We start from the raw sequence: 16958 nt of genomic DNA, 5'->3' as shown, positions 1-16958 counted from the left end.
AATAAGTAAAATTTTTACAGTGTTGATGTATAAAGCTGATCCAATATATGTTAAGAGCCTAAAAATAAAAAGATTAAAATGTTCACTTTTCTCTTTTACTTATAATATTCTATAGTCTATATTTTATATAACACTCACTAAATACAATACAAATATTTAGTTCTTAGGCTACTAAGTAATTTACAGATTTGATCTGTGATAAATACATATTCAATTAAACTATTGGATCCTATCAGTTAAAGTGAACAAATTATGGAAATAAGAGCAGCCCATCTTGTGGTGTAAAGACTACAAAACAACACCCCATGTTTACAACACAATAATAACGACTCCTCCTTCACTGGTTATGCACATAGGACTATACAGAAAAACTGTCACACATTCTCAAACATGTAGTATTCAGTCTCCTAGTGATATCTGGTAATAAAAGAATAGCAATACAGAAATCACAATTTTGTTTCAGGATATATATGGCAATATGAGTAACTGTATATACTTAAAAATATGTTTTCTAATGTGTTTCTGCTCTGCTTTAAACATTTTCACAGCATGTAAAAAGAAAATTATGAAAATACTTCCTTGATAATTATTTTAATAATTAAAATTTTAATCTCACTTTACATTTAAGAAACTTATACTTTCCTTCATAAAAATATGTTTATATTTTAAAAGGTGGTAAAAATGGATAAAGAAAAAAATTCTTACATTTATCACTTTAAACATCCATATATATCTTTCAGCTATTTTTTCCAACAAACTTTTTAATTATTTCAGTATCTTATGATAATGACTATGAAATTACAGCAAAAGCTATCTCATTTAAGAAAAATGGATATGTTAGTACCTAAATATATAAGTAAATAATATGACTTCCACAAAACCCATTAATCCTAAAAAAATACTCAGACACTAATATTGGTATTGTAATTTCAGACTAAAGTGATGAATACCAAACTTTTGAAATTAAAAATAAAAAGTCACCAAAACAGATCTTCAGACTTAATTCTCTTTCAGAATATATCAGGAACAGGGATGTCAGCAGACCTAGCTAAGAAGTAGAGGAGACGCACAACCAACTACTGACATTTGTTGTACTCATATAAGAACATTCATTTTTTGGACCTTTCCTTACTCCTATAGTTATGGTTTTGACTTCAAGTTTTCTCACTACCTACAAACAAATACACAGTGAAAATTAAAACAAACTGCTTCAAAAAATAGAAGTTATCTGCTTAAAATACTGATTTTTTTAAAATAAAAGGATTAATAAAAAGAATTAAATGAACTGTGATGCTAATTGTATGTGGGGGGATGTTGGTAACAAATGATATTAAACTACATTTTTAAAATCACTTCTCATTACATCAACCTTTGGCAAATCACAAAGTTTTTCATTTACTAAAACAATCAATAATTCTAAAATTACTTGGAGAACAATCTGATTTAAACTGAAATCTTTAACAAGTTAAAACAATGTACAGATAAAGTAAAGCAACAAACATGTTCAAATAACGTATCAAAAATAAAACAAATGCTTTACATATTGAAGCCATTACTTTTTAAGAAATGTCTATTTTGGCAAATAACCTATATTATGCCAGTTAATTTTTCGTCACAATTACATAGTTTGACAAGAAATCATAATTTTCTGGTCATGTCACAAACAACAATATACTGAAATCAAGGTGGAAAAACTAACTGAAACTATCAAATAACTAAGAAAATATAATCTTTTTAATGCATTTATCTAAAACTTGCTTTTTCCAAAGCTTGCTTAATAAATGCAATATAGCAAATCACCATTAATATAAGAAAGATGTGTTTAATACTTGAAAGCACTTTAATAAAAATGAACTACTAACCCAAGTTATCTTGGCAACCCAAGTTGCCAAGATATAAAAAGGTATGATATAAATTACTTCATGCTACCTCTAACATACCACAAGCTGATTTAGATACAAAAATAACAATTAAATCTCTGAAGTCTCATTAATAGGTATGTCTAAGAAAACACATTTCATAAATTCTCAAGAAAATTTACTCCAAAAGATTAAGAACGCTTTTACATTAATCAGGTTTTTAAAAATATCCCTAATTCATAGTACTCATCATAAACAAACGGTTATGAACCCTGTATAGGTGTCTACCATAGCAACCACAACAGTTTTGGCAGTTAATTTAAATGAAGGGCATTAATTGGCGAAATAGTTGATCAAATCTGTATTTGAGAGAAATAATCCTGGAAGCAGTGCATATAACAGACTATGAGATGGATCCATTTCAGAGAAGAGTGACAGAAAATATCCAAATGCAAATCATTTGTGCTGTAACTTAAACAACACTTCAGTCTCTCTCGGGTTACTCCTGCCTCCTCCTTGCACCCCCCTTTAACTGACCTTAGTACTGTCATCGCTGTTCCCCCACAGCACCAAGCCTGTAACACATGATGGTGCAATAAATTAATTATATAAGAAGTACTTTGTGTCAAGTGAATTTGGATCACTTGGCTTATGGTGTTAGCTGCTTTTAAATCTTTTCACAAAGGAATGTCCCTGGAAAGGAGCTCAACGTGCCTCAGCCAGGAGCATGATTGATGGCAGAGGCTTTCCAAGTCTGAGGGACCGACTTTTCTTCTTTTGCCTTTTTTAAAAAAAGTCCTGTCACAATAAACTTTTGTTTTTCAGACATCTGGCAAGTTTTCTACCATTTCCCTTCACACCTTTCCTTAAAAGGAGTATTTTCTGTATTTATTTGACACTGAGAAAGATATATGGTCTAAAAAACAAAATTTTTCTTTTAGAAGAATTTTGATGGCCACTTTTATTCTAAGGTTTTTACCAAATTTTCAAAACCTGTAAAAGTTTGTAAATAAAATTTAAAAGCCTTAGTTCCATTTGTGAGTAGATTTTACAATGTAACAGTATCTATAGTAAAAATATTTTTCTGAGAATCTGTCATATCTAGTATTCCAAATAGTTTTATGTAAAAATATGTTGCTATAAAGTTACTTATATTTATTTATACTATAAACTTACTTTACTAATAAAGTACTATATGTACTATAAAGTTACTAATAAGATAATTAAGGTCTATAAAAATTATTGAAAAAACAGGTTCTGAATATGACTTTAGGAGTCTGATAGACAATCTATTCAGTGGTCATCCATCTGGCAAGCTAAGGAAACCCTGTTAGGTTTTTGTCCCTCCACCCATGAGTTGTCAAAATGGGTACCTTAACCTCTCTGCACTGTGTAGAGATAATGACTACACTAACACACTCAATACTTCCTTCCCTCTCCTCTCTGTCCAGTCCCTTCTTTGGGAGCAGTGTGTACAGTTTGGGTACTAGACAATGGAATATTATAAGCCCCCTTGACACCCGGCTCCAGATTCTGTTCTCCTTCACAGTGCTCTCTTTCTCTAGCACACAGCATCATATACTTTGCACCAATAAATAATTCTTGTTAAGTTTATAAATGGTAAGTTCCCCAGTCATGTAGATAACCTCACAAAACAGAGAAAGTCTACTTATATGTATTGCTGACCACACATATATAGCCTAGTGATACCAGGGGAGTGCTCTGCCAGAGATTAAATTTTTAGATTCTTTTTTAGCGAGAGAAGTGCTAGCTAGCTATTTTACCAGCACTGAAGTGTAATCAATGAAAAGCTGAGTCTCCAGAAGGGTAAATCACCTAGAATTACTATGGTATCCACCTAAGGAGGGTAATATGGGGTGAAGAACTTTTATCATCTGGGGACAGATGGCGTGACAAAACACTTTAAGTTTTGAGGATTCACAAAGAGAACTACTCTATTCTCCCTTTGAGTTGATCAACTAGGAAAGGAGGCAGGCACAGTGGAAGAGATAACAATGAAACCAGGGCTGACCCAATGTTCCTGGGCCACCTAGCGTTCCTAGAAACTGCAAGGAAGAGGATTCAAAGGCAGAGCACCTGTGAACAGGTAACTGTGGGACAGGCTCAGCACCTCTGAAGAATCATCGCAGCCTGTGCCGATACATTCTCAACAAATAGTGTAGTAAGCACTAGTGGAAGCCCTAGAGGGACTAGGCTCTGGGTCTTCCTATGTTCTCTGCAGGAAAAAAGGCTGAGCTTCCCCTCCCACCTCCACAATAGACCAGTAAGCACAGAGATTTCAGAGCAATTCAGGTGGCAACACGACAAACCTGAGATACTACATTTCATTCCAATAAAGCTATAGAGATTCAACTGAAGAAAAAAATAAATCTTAAGAAAAAAATCATAATAAAACTGACCATACTTGAAGACTGAGGTTTAAGAACAATTCACACTGGTTATATGTAGTGCATGTCTGTTGTACATACTTTTACGCATTAAAGTACAACATGTTCATGTTTTTACTTTGGGCTAAAAATTCTTCCTTTCTTGGTATGCAAAACAAGTCTTGAGGGACAAAACTATTTCCCCCCAAAATATGTTGATTTATAGACCAGATGTAAGTAACATCTTTTCTGATTCCTGGTTACTTTTTGTTGTTTGTTTGTTACTATAACCTTCTCTCATGGGAGTTCACAGAGCATTTACAGCAAATCACAAAAGTATCAAGCTTCTCTTGACTATTAAGGATTAGCTGGTTTTTCTACCTCCTGCCGTATCAATTGGCTTTTGTGGCCTTTACCAAGGGTGAATATCACAAAATGTTTGGCAAGTACCACTGCAATGATAGAAACTTTCCCCCAATAATCCTTTCTTTGTAAGTGCACAGTATTTGTCTTCATAATAGATCACATAATTTTGTTTATTCAATTAGAAAAAGCCTTTGGAAGAAAATTAGTTTAAATTTGTTCTATAATAAACAATGTTATAGTTTTGATACTGGGAGTAGAGAAACACAATCTATAGATGTTTAAGTGCTACATGCTTAAGGAAAAAATATATCTATTTTATATATATATATATCTTTTATATATACAAAGTTACTAATAAGATAATTTAGGTCTATAAAAATTATTGAAAAAACAGGTTCTGAATATGACTTTAGGAGTCTGATAGACAATCTATTCAGTGGTCATCCATCTGGCAAGCTAAGGAAACCCTGTTAGGTTTTTGTCCCTCCACCCATGAGTTGTCAAAATGGGTACCTTAACCTCTCTGCACTGTGTAGAGATAATGACTACACTAACACACTCCATACTTCCTTCCCTCTCCTCTGTCCAGTCCCTTCTTTGGGAGCAGTGTGTACAGTTTGGGTACTAGACAATGGAATATTATAAGCCCCCTTGACACCCGGCTCCAGATTCTGTTCTCCTTCACAGTGCTCTCTTTCTCTAGCACACAGCATCATATACTTTGCACCAATAAATAATTCTTGTTAAGTTTATAAATGGTAAGTTCCCCAGTCATGTAGATAACCTCACAAAACAGAGAAAGTCTACTTATATGTATTGCTGACCACACATATATAGCCTAGTGATACCAGGGGAGTGCTCTGTTATCTTTTATATATATATATAAAAGAATGCTTGTACTTCCAGACATGACAGGGCAACTGATACCAGATGTGCCTCCCACCAAAACACTAGAAACCAGTCAAAAACATATAAAGCAACCATTTTCAAGCAATGGACAGGCAACACAGAACTATGATCCTTGAAATATAGGAATCACCAGAGGTGAACCCCATGTTGGATAAGACTATCTGCCAAGGGGCACATTCTGGGCCACAACACAGAAAAGTAGAACCCAAACAGAGCTCAGGTCTCACAGAGGTGAAGAGGCAGAGATCAGAGTCTGGCGTAACTGAAGCACCTGGAAAATGCAGGATAGGGCACCAAAGACGCAAAAGCTGTGAGAGGGGGGAAAGGGTGCTATGGTCTGAATGCCTGTAGCCCCTCAAATTTCATATGTTGAAAGCTAATCCCTAAGGTGATGGTATTAGAAGGTGGGGCCTTTGAGAGGTGATTAGGTCATCAGGGTGGAGCTCTCATGAATGGGATCAATAGCCTTATATAAAAGAGGCCTTGGAGAACTGCCTTCTCCCTTCCACCATGTGAAGACACAGCAAAAAGGCACCACCTATGAATCAAGAAACAGGCTCTCACCAGACTCTAAATCAATCTGTGGATCCCTTGATCTTGGACTTCCCAGCCACCAGAATGGTGAGCAATAAATTTCTGTTGCTTATAAGCCACCCAGGCTATGGTTTGGGTTTTTTTTTTTTTTTTTTTTTTTTTTTTTTTTTTAGCAGCCTTAACAGACTAAGATGAGGGGCATAATAAATAGCATACTGGAGAGCACAAAAGAAGCAGAAGACAGATCAACAGGTAAAATCTAATCTAATCTTTGGATGAGGAGAAAAAAAAGATTTAAAAAATGTTTAAGAAGTCTTTTCCACCTTCTCCCTGCTTCATTCTTCTCTGTCTCTTTCCCAAATGGCTACTACCAGCACCTTGCAAGATTACATAGCACATCGTGAAGTAGCCCCGAGAGAAAGAGAAACTGATTTTTTTCCCAGCTTTCCCCATTGATTCTTTTCTTGCTCTCTTTCTTTCTCCCCAACCAGTTTCTTCCAGAATTCCCAAGAGAAGGACTGATCCTGCTAGGGTCAGGAATCTACATCTGGACAAATCAAATGTCCAAATCAAATGAGAAAAAACAATGGCACATGGCTAAAAAAAAAAAAAAAAAAAGGTGTGTGGGGGGGCAATACCCTACAATCCAACAGCAAGGGGAAAGGGGAAAACCCAGAAAATACTGAGCAAACAACCAAATGGATATCAAACATATAAGTCATGGATCTGTTTGAGAAACTGCTGAAAACACTGAACCTTCTTCATAGTGATATGTAAATACTCACAAACACCAAACTGTGCAAACAATTTCATGGAGTTTATAAGAGCCCTATAACTCTTTCTTAGAACCTAATTTTAAAACTCCCTATATACCTCCAGATTTTTCAAATTTTAAATATTGGATATGAAATTATATTCAGAGGTTTTTAAACCAGAACAAATAAACATGGTAAAATGTTAAGTGTTTTGATGGAATGGTAATGTGTTGGAAGTCTGTACATAAGAGTATAGTCTACATATAAGTGACTATCAGTCAGATATCAACTGGTGTCTACTGTCAGCAAATGGGGACAACATGACAGTCCCTCACATTATTTTCTATCCTTATGGATACTTTTCCACAGCATGTCTCCAAACACAATCAAACATTTGGGGGATGTATACCTAGCCCCTTACTCATTTAAATCATACCTCATAATGAGATGTACATATAAATATGTGAGTCAAATAATAGTAAAGTCTAGTTCATTGCTACTCACGTGACCTAGAAAGAATAAAGCCTAAACATGGCCAATCAACATTTTCTATCCAAAATACATAGCTATTGCTGTATATAATTTTACTCAAAACAAATAAAACCAAACACAGACAATGGAAATAAAGCCAAGAAAATAAAATCAGAAGTATATGTCTCTAGCATCTTGTGATACAGGTGAGATATAAATAAATTATATGAAAGTAGTCAGGAAATGTATACCCTTCATTGGTTATTAGGAGGCAGTCAATGATATTGTAAGTACATCCTTAACCTCTAAGAATATATAATGGAAGGAAATGACCACATTCTACCACAAAATGTTCTTATATTACAGGGAAAGACAAAATAATACAACACACAGAACAATGGTTTAACACAGAATTGTATTTTTTATATATTCTTTAAACATATGTAAAAAGTTTATAAACAGCATTATATCCATGCATTTTGATCCTATAATATATCTTGTATAAGTTTCATATATGAAAATGTTATGAAAATTTAAAGTATTATCTTTACTGATACATCTTCTAGGCAATCTTCAAAAGAATCTAATCTTCTGGGTCTCTGAATACATAAACTTGATGAAAGCTATAACTTGATGAAATGCTACTGAGCCTAATGATATGTAATATACTCTAAAGGAAAGATCATATTCTATATTGTGTTATAAGTATTTGTATTAAGTATACTAAGACAGAATACACTCATTCTATGAGGTTAAAAAATTATTTTTAAGCAAAGTCACAGCTATACTGGTACCATTTCTATAAACAGTATTTTTTTTATTTCAGCATATTGGGGGGGTACAAATGTTAAGGTTACATATATTGTCCATGTCCCCCCTCCCCCCTTGAGTCAGAGCTTCAAGCATGACCATCCCCCAAACACTGTACATCTCACTCATTGTGTTTGTATATGCCCATCCCCTCCTCCCTCCTCCCACCTGCCTGACACCCAATACATGTTATTCCTATATGTCCACTTAGGTATTGATCCGTTAATATCAATTTGCTGGTGAGCACATGTGGTGCTTGTTATAAACAGTATTGAACATATATGTTAAGGCTGGTACAGAAAGTCTAAAAATTAATCAGCTACTATGTTTTCACTTAGAAATTTCTGTACTTGAAAAAAACTTTAGAGAAAGTATTTTGAAAATAACAAAGAAATATCACAGACTTTTTTCATTCATGGGTTTAACATGCATAGTTTTAACCTTGAATTTCTATGACAGGGAGTAATTTGTAATTTTGAGTCACATACTTCACTTGGATATACTAAAAGGCTGATTGGTGGTCCTGAATGAGTTATAAGGAAAATTAATTGCAGCCAAATTGACATCTATATCTTTCTCTGCTCATTCTTGACTATATAGTAACTTTCATGTAACGCATGAAGCATAAGTTTTTTATTTTTTAATTATACTTCATCTTTTTTAAAATATGGGAAATTATATATGACAATGGAAGTTACAAATACGTGGATTCAAAAAGCAAGGTCTCTAAATGTCCCTCCTAAGAAAGTCAAAAAGTTTAATGGTAGCTGTCAACAGAATGTATGATTTTAGTACTGGCTGTCTATAGGCACATCATAATTTAATCATATGTTCAGCAGGCAAACTGACAATTCTAGGACTCACATTTAAATTGTGCTACTAAATTTTAGCATGATGCCTTTTTAAATCAAAGTTAACATACATCAGTTACCTCACTGGAAAATGAGAGAAAACACTGTATGTATCTGACTTTTGGATACTAAATTGATCATAATATATCATGCAAAGTTCACCTAAATTCTCTTACATGAAATTCAAAACTGAAGTGGCTCTTGGAACAAATATTTTGTCATGGCAGTGATTCTAAGGGGCATTGATTACAATGCATAATTGTAGTAATTACAGCCCTATCTAAAACATAAATGCTACCTTCTTATGTTTGCATCAGGAAAAAGACTCTTAGTAATACTTCACCGACATTCCTTAGTTTCATCTTCAAATATATGAACGATTGACTACTTACAAATATATCCATAGCCCATTGCCTAGATATACAGTGAGAAACATGACTAAAGACAGATGTGTAATAGGTAAGAAACTATTGTGTGCTATGGACTATGATTACCTGGAGGTAGGAATTGCAGTTGGTTATTAGCTAATCGAAGATGACGTAAAGCTCTCAGACGACCAATTTCTGGGCAAACGATTTCTAAGGCATTGTCACTAAGATCCAGACACTGGAGTTTTACAAGGGACCCAATGGCTTCAAAGAGAAAAGAAGAGGAAGGGCAAGATGAATTTGACCGAGGTATTACACCAAATCGATAACACAAGTATTCTAAGTTAAAATATTTTAATACTTAATATCTCTGTCTCAGTTATTCACAAAATAGTAAAAAAATAGACCAAACTAAATTTAATGGAAGTGATAAATACTTCCATCTTGAGATAAAAATAATCGTGTAAAAAATAGCACAAATAAAAACACTAAAACAATGTAAAAATTGCTTGAATAGGCCAGGCATGAGTGGCTCACACCTGTAATCCTAGCACTTTGGGAGGTCAAGGCAGTAGGATCACTTGAGCCCAGGGGTTGGAGACCAGACTGTACAACACAATAAGACCCCATCTCTAAAAAAAATAGAAAAATTAGCTGGGCTAGGGGCATGCACCAGTAGTCCCAGCTACTCAGGAGGCTGGGGTGGGAGGATGGCTTAAACCTGGGAATAGAAGGTAAGATTGGGCCATTGCACTCCAGCCTGGATGACAGATTGAGACCTTATCTTTAAAAAAAAAAAAAAAAGAAAAACTGCTTGAATAAATAATTCAAGAAACAATAGACAAGGTCTTTTTTATCCAACCAGAATTCTTAACTGCATTTAGTAAATTTAGAATTTTATTTACCTAACAGCAATTTATCTAATAATAGTTTATATAACCATTTTAACCAATTTAGACTTATTATTTATTCATAATTCTTAACGGGACTTATTAGGGGGAAAAGCTTTGAAGCTAATAAATTAAAGGTGATTATAACTAAAATTCCCTAATACATCAACCAAAATTGGGTTAAAGTGACAGTTTTGGCCAAGTGCAGTGGCTCATGCTTATAATCCCAACACTTTGGGAGGCTGAGGCAGGAGGATGACTTGAGCCTGGAATTCAAGGTTACAATGAGCAATGATAGCACCACTGTAATCCAGCCTGGGTGACACAGCGAGACTCTTGTCTCTTAAAAATAAAAAAGAGAGAGAGACAATTTGTTCTACTTACAAAGCAAAGTTTAAACTATATTGTATTCTAACTAAAAATTCTAAGTGTACCTACCTTCTGGAACCACAACGATGTTATTTGAGTGGAGGTACCTGGGGAAAGGGGGAGAGAAAAAAAACAGTCATTATCATTAAGTACTTGTGCCAGATAATCAATTTATAAAATGCTAGCTTAGAAATTTATCAAATGTAAATGGGCCAAAACTTTCTTTCACACTATACTTTAATGCATCAAACAAAATACATGGTTATCACAGTAAATTAATAATACTTTGAGAATATTTTATGCCATAATTACAAATATTTAATATTAAATCTAAATCTATTTACTGATTTAGTTGCTATTTTAAAAGTATGCATAATAAATGAGTATTTTTAAACTCATAAATTACTAGTTCCTCCATTCATTTTAAATTATTCATGTTTTCAAAAATATATCTTTTGTGTAAAGAAAAATCAAAACCTATTGCACAAAGGGAGATACAATTGTTAGTTTTTAAAGAATAATTCACAAAATAAAGACATTTCTAGCTAGCATGCTTACTGAGAAACAAGAATGGAGAGATTATATACTCATTTACAGTATCTGTATAAATATCCGACTGTCAAGGTACAGAATGTATTTCACAGTAAAAGAAACTGCATAAACAAAAAATCAAATTCTTCTCTTAAAAAAAAATTGTCCAAGGCTGACAAGTCTAGACAAGTATAAGTAAATAACTTTTACCACTGAAGTATCATTAGCACACTCTAGTGGAGACTTTATGCAATTATCATAACCAACTATTCAGAGCAAAACAACAAAGGGACTCACTGGAGATCATACAGTAATAATTTAAGAAAATTAATTTGTATCATTATTTTTGAAATAAGAGTACTAGATTTTAGCAAACTTTATTTTCAAACCTCTAGTTTTTTATTTTACTTTAAAGATAAATTCTTATAATGTATTTTTAAATAGAATTTAGAAATTTTCTTCTGGATTTTTAAAGTCTAACATTAAATGTTAAAATGTCAATGAACACAGAATAAGGAAGAAAATAATTTTATGAAGTTTATTCTATGCCAAATTAGAGCAATTTGTAGACTATTAATCTGCTAGGTATAACACAATTTAAACAAGCATATCATTCTGTGATACATTTCATTCCTTGCTTTGTATATATGAAATGATTACACATTTTTAAATCAATATTCTTTAAACATTAATTTTAGGAGGGAATAGCTAGGTACTTTATTAGATGACGCTAAATACAAAAGTGTACACTTGGCATTTGCTACACAAAAGCCAGAGTGCCTAGATACTAAAACAGAAAACTGATTTTCTAAAATTTTTTCAACAAATACTTGCCTCAACTTAAGTTCTACCTATAAAAAAGGACCTTAAAATGTCCAAATCAAAATATGAACTACAGTACCTACTATTATAATTTAAAAAATTTAAATATATTTTAAAACATTAAGTTTATCTACATTATAATGAAGATGCCGTATAAAATGGTACAGAGTATTCCCAATCCGGACTATACACTAGAATCACCAGGGGTCTTATTGGTATCCAAGACCACCCTGTACCACTTTCATCCAAGTGAAACACTGTCTCAACCCCTAAAGTGATTCTGATCAGAAAGCAGCCTCTGGAGCCAGAGGCCTGTATCTTAATAGCCATGTGACCATGGGGAATTTACTGAAACTCTCACTCTCTTAATCCATAAAAGCAAATAATAATTGCACCAACAACATAGGAATATAGTGGGGACTGAATGAATTAATATCAGTGCTTGGTGCATAGTAAGAGTTCAATGAATGCTAGTGTTATTGGTATAGTTATAATGAGTAATATTTATAATCATAGGCTTAGGACTTTCAATTTTAAGTTGCTTCCTTTTACTTAATTTTGGTAACATCAGAGTAGTTAAAATATTTATGTTTCAACGTAACTTGTTTTTATTATTTTCTTCTACTCAAATAATGCAGGAATTCTCATTCATTGTTGGTGGGAATCCTATTTTGGGGCACAGCCACTTTGGAAAATAGCTTGATAGTTTTTTTGTTAAAGTTAAATATAAACATTTACTTAACAGTAATACACCAATGTCAGTTTCTCAATTTTGACAAATGTTCTATGGAATTCTAAGATGTTAACAACAGGGAAACTAGATGAAGCGTATATCAGAATGCTCTGTACTATCTTCATAACTTTTCTGTAAATATAAAATTGTTCTTAAATTTAAAAGTTATTAATTTTTTTTAATGAAAGGAACAGAATTTCCACTTCCAGCCACGATGAAGTAACAGGGATAGAGTAAACAGAATTTACCTGACTGATATAGACAACAAGAAAGCAAGATGAACAGTCATATGTTCTTAATGATTAGGATATGTTCTTAATAAATGTGTCATTAGGTGATTCTGTCATTGTACGCACATCATAGAGGGTACTTATACAAATCTAGATGGTACAGCATACAATACAGCTAGGCTATATGGAACACCCTATTGCTCCTAGGCTACAAATCTATACAGCATGTTATTGTATTGAACACTGTAGATAACTGTAACACAATAATAAGTATTTGTGTATGTAAACATCAAAAAGGTACAGTAAAAATACAGTATTATAATCTTATACTACTTATAAGTCTTTTTTTTTTTTTTTTTTGAGACAGAGTCTCACTTTGTTGCCTAGGTTAGAGTGAGTGCCGTGGCGTCAGCCTAGCTCACAGCAACCTCAAACTCTTGGGCGCAAGCAATCCTACTGCCTCAGCCTCCCGAGTAGCGGGGACTACAGGCATGTGCCGCCATGCCCGGCTAATTTTTTCTATATATATTAGTTGGCCAATTAATTTCTTTCTATTTATAGTAGAGACAGGGTCTCGCTCTTGCTCAGGCTGGTTTCGAACTCCTGACCGCCTCGGCCTCCCAGAGAGCTAGGATTACAGGCGTGAGCCACCGCGCCCGGCCAATAATCTTATACTACTTATAAGTCTTATATGGGACTGCTACCGTATATATGTGGTCCATGATTGACCAAAACATTACACTGCACATGACTGTATATTAAACAATTATTTTCAGATATTAACAACAGGCAAGTTGTTAATGTACCCCAAGAGAAAGGAAACAAGTGAGGTAAGCCATATAATCTTCATAGCTTTCTGTTTGGAGGCAACTTCTGTATTGTGGAACAGAAAGGAGATCCCAAAGTATAGAAGTCTCACTGAGTTACAGAGATATAGATCAGAGTTAAGGAAAGCTGAGGCAGCTGGAAGTTGTGGGGTAGAGTTCTGGAGAAGAAGGCGCTCCCAAAATAATAAAAAAAAAAAAATTTTTTAACTCCAAAAATTTAAATAAGAGATCCCTTGAGTCTCAGTTGAATTCTAAAGTGCACACACATAAAAGAAAGTGTAGGCCAAAAGCAACTTAAAAGCTACCAACTAAATAGTCCACAAAGCTCACACAAGGCTGAGAGGCATTGAAGTCCTGAGCAAGTGTGGCAAATCTTGTTGATCACTTAAGGTATTCAAAAGAGATCCTACAAAGCTCATGCGTAGAAATAGCACAATACTACCCTTAAATTAGAGGTTACTCTAGACTTATCCAAACAAAGTATTAAAACAAACCATAAAAAGATCAAACTAAACTGCAAATAATGGCTGTCAGAAAAGAGCAAAATAAAAATAGAAGAAAACAAATTTAGACTCTCAACAGTATAAACATTTATAAGGTCCATCATTCAATAAAAATTATTAGATGTGCCAAGAAACAGGAAAACATGATCCATAGCCAGGGGAAAAACAGTCAACACAAATAGACCCAGTATGACCTAGATGACAGAATTAGCAACAAAGACATTAAAACAGCTATAATAACTATAATCAGGTATTTAAATGAAAATATGAACATTGTGAGAATTGAAAGATATAAGGAAAAACTAAATAGATCTTCTAAAGATCAAAAATACAATAACCAAAGAAAACTTCACTGGGTGGGATTAACAGTAGATTAGACACGGAATAAAAAAGGATTACTGACCCTTAACACAGAAATACAATGTGTCCAAACAGAGGTACATGGAAAAAAAAAACACTGAAAAGAAATGAACAGAGTCTTAGTAACTGTAGGACAATATTAATATTAAACAGTCTAACAAACATGTTAAGAATTCCACAAGTGAGGGCCAGGAATACAGTATAGAAATAAATATCTGAAGAAATAATATCAAAAATTTCCCAAATTTGATGAAAGCTATGAAGACACAAACTCAAGAAGCTCAATGAACCTCAAGGATAAGGAAAAAGGAAACCACAACAAGGTACATCAAAATCAAATTTCTGAAAACTAGAGTAAAAAATGAAAACTCTTCAAAGTAACCCAAAGGAAAAAAATAAGACACACTACATAAAAAAGAATGTCAGAAAAATAAGATGTCTCCTGAGAAACTACGTAAGCCAGGGAATAATGAACATTGTGAAAGCACTGAACATCATGAAAGTGCTGAAAGAAAGAAAGAAAGAAAGAAAAAGACACTGGTGACTGAGAATTCTAATCCCAAGGGGAAAAAGTCATTAAAAAAATATAAGAGACAAATGTACAACAAAAAACTGTAAAACTTTTAGGGAAAAAAAGATGGGAGAAAAATCTTCGGGACCTAGGGCTAGATAAAGAATTTCTTAGACTTGACATCAAAAACATATTAATACATAACAACAAAAATTGATAAACTGGACCTCATCAAAATATAAACCTTTTGCTCTGAAAAAGAACATAAAGAGGATAAAAAGATAAGGTATACACAGGGAGAAAATATCTGTAATAACATATACAATGGAAGACTAGTTTCTAGAATATGTAAAGAATTCTTAAAACTCAGAAATTAAAAAATACAACTAAAACATGAGCAATAGACATGGATAGGCATTGCACCAAAGAAAAAATACAGATGACAATTAAGTATATGAAAGTATGTTCAATATCATTAGTCTGAACACAAATGAAAACTACAATGTGATAAAACCACACACTGAAATGACTAAAATGAAAAACAGTGACAACACCAAATGCTGGTGAGATGTACAGACATTGAACAATTACACATTGCCAGGAAAAATGTAAAATGGTACTGCTAACCTGGAAAATTATTTGGCAGTTTCATACAAAACTAAAAATTCTGAGCAAAAGTGGCAGGTAAGTAAGGACTTTGAAAAATTTCTTTTCCATAAAATTAATTAGAATACTGGCAAAAATTTTCAGAAGCTGCATGTACAGAACTCTGGAAATGAATCAAAGTCCTGCAGTGATACAGGGAGCACTTATTCAAGAAAAAAAATAGCTGAATGTCAGTTATAACAGTGGGCTATGAGTTTTGTGGTGTTTTAACTTGCTCTAAGTCCTATCCCCTACTTTCCTCCTCTTTATAAGCCTGAAAAACTAACATCCCACAAAGAGAAAAGCATCTAAGGGGGGAGAACCAGGTTGGAACTCCTTCAAAGCCTCACTCCCAGGGAATTGTCATTATTTGACTTGTCTCATGGTTCCCTGGAAGAACTCATATGCAAGGCTGTTTTTTATTTGATCTTACCAGGAGCCTGCCAAGTACAAAAACTCTTGCCCCAGTGTTTTAAGTTGAAACAAATTATAGGCAATTGTTGAACTTCATAGCTACTGGAGACACTTGGACCAAACAATACATAAACCAGAAATTTAAAAGGAAAAGCTAGAGAAGGAGATGTCCATGGGAGTTTTGCAAAGCCCTGGAATATTCCTGGGAATCTAGAAGACCACAGGCATATGTGGGGTTGTACACATGCCCAGAAATGTGCAAATGCTCAGGTAAGAACTGACAAGACCCTAAGCTCTCACCTCTGCTGAACTTGAGGATCTACATAAGCCAGAAGTGAAGGCTAAGGCAGAGTCATCAACTACCCGGCTGAGAGAAGGCATGCCACAACACACACACACATAAAGTGCCTCAGCAAAGATTAGGGGACTTATTGAAGTCAGGCAGTTAAGGAAATCTCTGTCTAATCATTAGCTGACCACTAAGGTAACTGAGCAAATCTTTAGAGACAGAAAGAGAGAAAGGAAGGAGGAAAAGGAAAAATAAAGGGAGGGAGGGAAGGAGGAAAGAAGAGGAGAGAACTCTTCCCAACTCATTCCATGAGGCCAATATTACCCTGATACCAAATCCAGACAAAGTATCACAAACAAGACCACAAAGCAATACCCTTTATGAAGAAACATGCAAAATTCCACACAAAATACTAACAAATCAAATCCAGCAACACAGAAAAAGGATTATACTCTATGATCAAAAAAGATTTACCCCAGTAATATAAGGTGGATTCAACGTACAATTATCAATATAATACACCA

At 33.9% G+C, this 16958-nt stretch overlaps 1 protein-coding gene across 6 annotated transcripts in view; it reads right to left on the bottom strand.

Annotated features, from left to right (window-relative positions):
- LRRC28 (leucine rich repeat containing 28) overlaps positions 1-16958 on the bottom strand; it is a 113087-nt gene that overhangs the window by 71749 nt on the left and 24380 nt on the right. For all 6 annotated transcript variants that reach the window (XM_076004803.1, XM_076004802.1, XM_076004801.1 and 3 more), the window contains exons 4-5: positions 10639-10676; positions 9437-9574 (exon numbers count right to left, since the gene is read on the bottom strand). In XM_076004803.1, the coding sequence (XP_075860918.1) occupies positions 9437-9574; positions 10639-10676 (176 nt within the window). The remainder of the gene's footprint in view (positions 1-9436; positions 9575-10638; positions 10677-16958) is intronic.

Source organism: Microcebus murinus, chromosome 7, assembly GCF_040939455.1.
Source record: "Microcebus murinus isolate Inina chromosome 7, M.murinus_Inina_mat1.0, whole genome shotgun sequence".
Lineage (NCBI taxonomy): Eukaryota > Metazoa > Chordata > Mammalia > Primates > Cheirogaleidae > Microcebus > Microcebus murinus.
This window is presented reverse-complemented; position numbering and strand designations above follow the sequence as displayed.